At 30.9% G+C, this 4,830-nt stretch overlaps 1 protein-coding gene across 1 annotated transcript; it reads right to left on the reverse strand.

Annotated features, from left to right (window-relative positions):
* Positions 1 to 988: 988 nt before the first annotated feature.
* On the reverse strand, positions 989 to 4,596 carry LOC134241552 (ficolin-2-like). Its single transcript, XM_062723592.1, has 4 exons — positions 4,588 to 4,596; positions 3,338 to 3,434; positions 2,795 to 2,962; positions 989 to 1,503 (listed from the first exon to the last, which is right to left on the reverse strand). Exons 1-4 carry the CDS (start codon positions 4,594 to 4,596, stop codon positions 1,244 to 1,246), a joined length of 534 nt encoding a protein of 177 aa, XP_062579576.1. The 3' UTR covers positions 989 to 1,243.
* Positions 4,597 to 4,830: the final 234 nt, after the last annotated feature.

Consider the following 4,830-nt stretch of genomic DNA (forward strand, 5'->3'; position numbering starts at 1 on the left):
ATTTACATGTTGGTGATAGAGTATTTAGCATATTAGGGAAGGAAATGCGGTTGATTTTCTAATGCAGAAAAAGATTTTTTCATATGCAAAGTTTTGATAACAGCGTGGGCCATTGCCATTCTACCTTTGGGGGTCATTTTAACAAACTTGAATATACACTAATAAAACACTCTTGACAGTAACATTGAATTGTCATGGATTTGCTAGCCTTGAGAAAATTTTAAAAGATTTTTCCTATAAACTTCAATCAACAATAATTGAGGATGTTTTCCCATAAATATGACTTATCATTGCTTTTCCAATTTCTTAAGACATTTCCTATATATTCCTATGCTACACTGTTTGCCTTTCATGGCCCCACCATACACTGGGGGTCATGACATGAACACGACTTGATTCTACACTATAAATGAAGCTTCTACATGAGTTTCATTTTTTTTTTCTATCTTAGTGGTTCCTGATAAAAATGTTTAAAAGATGCTATTAAAATTCACAAGTTTTAATTTATCTCCCCTTAAAAAGTGTGTAGTCCAAAACATACTTTATGGCGGTTGAAATCGGCAGAATTATTCTAAAGTGATAAAAATAAACATTGAGATAATGATTTCAACAGACAATTTTGATAAGAAAAATTTGTGACACTTGAGTTCAAGTGAACTAAAATACATGAACACACGTGTAGGCTGATAGAGGATAGAGTTATTTATTACTTCTCTCCTTGCACGGGGATCAGTTAAAATTCACAGCTTGTATTAAAACGTTTCATTTGTTATTTACGTGCCTAAAAATATTATAAAATTAATTATAAAGTAAAAATTATTAATATAAAAAACAAAAACAAAAAATAAAAAAAAATTATTTATAGAAAGATTTATGAAGTAAGGTTATAAAACTATTTTCAGAACATAATTGGACTTTTCATTAAATTCAAAACACATTGTGATATAATATCTATACTACTATCTATACTATTATTCTGTCAACAAAAAAAGTCATTGTTATGTAATATAAGTATTGGACTTTGTATGTACATGAATATTCCATACATATACAAAGAATTAAATGTTAATCTCCAATATACGTTTTTCAATCAATGCACATGTACTATACACAACTATATAAAAAAGATTAAATTTTTGATTCTCAAAATACATTTTTAGTCAATACACAGGTACACATTTATCAAATACATAAAGTGATCAAGTTACAATATACACTTTACAATAAACAAGATATAACACAGTCAGTGAGGCTTTATCATCATGACAGTCTCCTTTATCTCCCCACTAGACATGACTGTAGGATACCATGGTGCGAGCCAGACTGCCGGGGACCATTGACCGTTGAGGTTGGCGTGGCGACAGGAGTTATACCACCAGCCCCCTCCTCCTCCGAAATAAACAGCACAGTTAAATCCAGCTCTGTCATTGTCTCTGTCCAGGGTGGAGAACGACATCCCGGACAGATTTGTGACAGAATTCCCCGTGTCTATGATACGGTCACCTACAGTAATCAAAGATAAAATATTACACGCACTCCTATTATATCATTATTATTTACTTAAAATTTAAAACTACAGGAAAACACGTATAGTATATTCAACATTCAAAAATGTTTAAATTGTGATAAATTGTATTGCGTGCAATGATGTGTTAATTTTTTTTTCTTTGTTTTCCTACTATTTGTGATTTGATTTCCTATTTTGACTGAATACGTAAGCGGTCATGTCAGTAATTTGAATTGAATTATTTTTTTTTATAAACATAAATCGTTTTTTTTTTCTGAACATTAAAATTGGTTAACTTATAGATATAAAGAATCGATTTTCAAAACAAAATAGTTAAATGAACTGATAAAATATTTTTAAATTACATTAAAATGTTTGTTGTTTTCATCTCTTGAAATTTACTGTATATATATATATATTTTTTTCATTTTGTCAACACGTTATTAATGAGCAATTCTCCAAATTTATGAAATTAACTTTTTTTCCATTGTTGTATTGCTTTTGTAAGTTCTATTAATTTTTTTCAATAAAGGGACGGTATAATGCAAAAAGTAATTGTAGTTGACTGTAATGAATTTCAATTTTCTAAATATTTTTTTATTCAGTAAATATTTTACACCTTATACCTCAATATGAGTAAAACATTCTCGAGAGGGACGTTAAACAATATAAAAGGGGTTGTAACAAAAGTTCACGGATACATTGATTCACGGAAAATATAGATTGTGTACTGTGAAATATAACCTATGAAAATATGTAGAGTTTTCACCTGGGGAGTTTATTTGGTTTCATGGAATAGCGCGCTCACAATAGAATTTGTCCGCGAAGTTTTCTTGCATCCCTCGTACATAGTGGAATTCGACCACTCGAAGTAAGGATCAACTCCTAACCCTGCTCTCTAGAGCGGACGCCCTCACCATTGCGATATTCTAGTTATCTATTTATTGAGATATTGTTTGCGCAATGGCTGAGCTTGTTCAATGATGTTCTGTATATTCAGGGTTTTAAAGATTTACAAAAAAAAAAAAAAAAAAATCGTATTTGTATTTTGATTTTCTTTTGCAATGTATTCCTAATTTAACTCATTACATGTCCTATAAATTGTTTTCTCTCAATTTTAAAATCTATTGGTTCATACAGCATGGACTGGTTTCATTAAATCTCATTTGCAGAACATTGTAAAATATAACATTGTGACAATAAATCTCTCTCTCTCTCTCTCTCTCTCTCTCTCTCTGTTTGTGTTTATTGATTGTCTTTTTTTTCTTTTTTTTTTCTTTTACCTACCCAGTGTCCCGGTGGCTGGTCCTCCAAGAAAAAGTCTGTATTTGTTGATTTCATCAACAACAGAGAACTGGTTGTATAATTCATAGAGCTTTGTCCCATTAGTCAGTGTGATGGAGACGTAGAGGGAGGAGTTCCTTCCCCTGGTAAGTTGATGAATTACGTCATTCCCTTAAATATGTTATCGTCGTGTTATATATTATGAATTTATAAAACAAACTTGTTTATTTTAGAATTGTTTTCATATATTGTAACATAGAATTGTAAATGTATCAAGAAAATCCATTTTAGCAATAACGTAATACATGTTTCAAAATGCAAAGTAAGGAAATCGTTACATATAACATGAATTGAGATAAAGTGTATTTAAAAAATACAAATTAAACAGTTAATAATCAGAAAAAAACACCATCACTGAAAGTAACAAAGATATACATTTACGTAATGGGCACAATGAAAATAGAAAATTATGGTTCCCCGTGGGGAGTCATAAAATTGGTTTTTCCCCAATACCAATTCCATATTATTTTCATGTTTATTAATTACCAATCCAGTAGGAGTCCTTAGGATTTCCAAACCCTGTCTTGTACTCCGCCCATGTTCTGTTGAATCTCACGGATCCGCTCACCCGCTTCTGGATTGCCTAGAGATTTATGAATAAGAGGGTTTTATTCATGAAAGTAAAGATGTTTTTGTTTGTTACGTTTTATTCTGAACAATGTTTCAATACATTATTCTTCAAAATAATCATTCAAAATGTGTCTTTTTCATGTTTTAATATTTGCAATTTTTACCCACCCTTTTTGTTTTAAATAAAAGGCAAACATACAAAACTCTTCTTACATCATTTTTATCCCAACAACTATTCAAAGTAAAATATATGGTTTCAATTTTATTTGATAAAATTATTTTCATGTAAATCAGGCTAGAAAAGATAAATTCAATGTTCATTCAGTGCAATTTTTGTGTGTGTATTTTTTTTTTTAAATTTATTATCAATTTTTATATATTTAATTATTAAAACATAAAAGAAATAGGAGCTAGATTAACGGTTTAGCAAAAGAGAGAGAGAGAGAGAGAGAGAGAGAGAGAGAGTGACAGAGAGAGGGGAGGGTGGAGAACAGAGAGAGAGAGAGAAATCTTACTGTCCACCCTCCCGCCTTCTGTCACCATGTCGCAATACGGGCTGACCTGGGTATTGTTACCAAAGGGATATGTTTCATAAATACCAGATTGTGTTTGTCCGCTTACATATAGGTCCTTACAATCTGAGTTTAGTTTGGATCCTATGCGTAAAGAGAGAATGATAAGACTAAGTTGAGTGAGACTGAGGATATAATTACATTATCAAATTCCTATCATCATATAAATAAACCAGCGTAATGTTAGAAATAATATTTTTCAATTAAAAACTTTAAAATAATAAGAAAACTTAATAATTACCAATATACATACATGTTTGTAGGTTTAGAGATGATATATTTATTTACATTTGCAAATAAATTCCTAACATAAAATAATTTAAACATTTCGTGTCTTTTCACATTTTATAGATATAGGTTTAACAGACAAATAGAAAATCATTTTGGTGTAATAGATGGTCAAGGTAATTCGAAATCGGCGTCATAAATTGTCTTAAAGACCAATGATATACATGGAGAAAGAGAGCAGCATTCAAGCTCAAAAATCTTTTTTAAAAATATAAATCAGGAGCAGAGCAAACACGCATCTCTAAAACATCAGAGGTGGGATCAGGTGCTATGGAGGAGTGAGCATTTCTTGTCGACCCGTCACACCCTTGTCATGATCGCGATATGACGGCAAGATGAGTCAAAACTTAGTGTGTAAATAATAGTGCAAAAACAAGAATTGAAAATGTCAGTCATGCAGCATTTGAATTAATGATAAAATGTGTTTGCTGACAATGTTATTGAATCGATCATAGAACCTGCAAACTGATGACTTCACCAATATGTCGATCATTGTTGTAAATTAATGGAGCATATATTACACAGCAACATCATCAAACACCTTGAAGC

This window comes from Saccostrea cucullata, unplaced genomic scaffold, assembly GCF_032062105.1.
Source record: "Saccostrea cucullata isolate Sc308-1 unplaced genomic scaffold, CSIRO_AGI_Scuc_v1 ctg2868, whole genome shotgun sequence".
In the NCBI taxonomy this organism is placed as follows: domain Eukaryota; kingdom Metazoa; phylum Mollusca; class Bivalvia; order Ostreida; family Ostreidae; genus Saccostrea; species Saccostrea cuccullata.

Excerpts from the sequence above, each read along its gene's own strand:
- LOC134241552 (XM_062723592.1), bottom strand. Across the intron at positions 2,963-3,337 it reads TAAGGACTCCTACTGGATTG|GGAATGACGTAATTCATCAA; the intron begins GTAATTAATAAA and ends AACATATTTAAG. Across the intron at positions 1,504-2,794 it reads ACCAGCCACCGGGACACTGG|GTGACCGTATCATAGACACG; the intron begins GTAGGTAAAAGA and ends TGATTACTGTAG.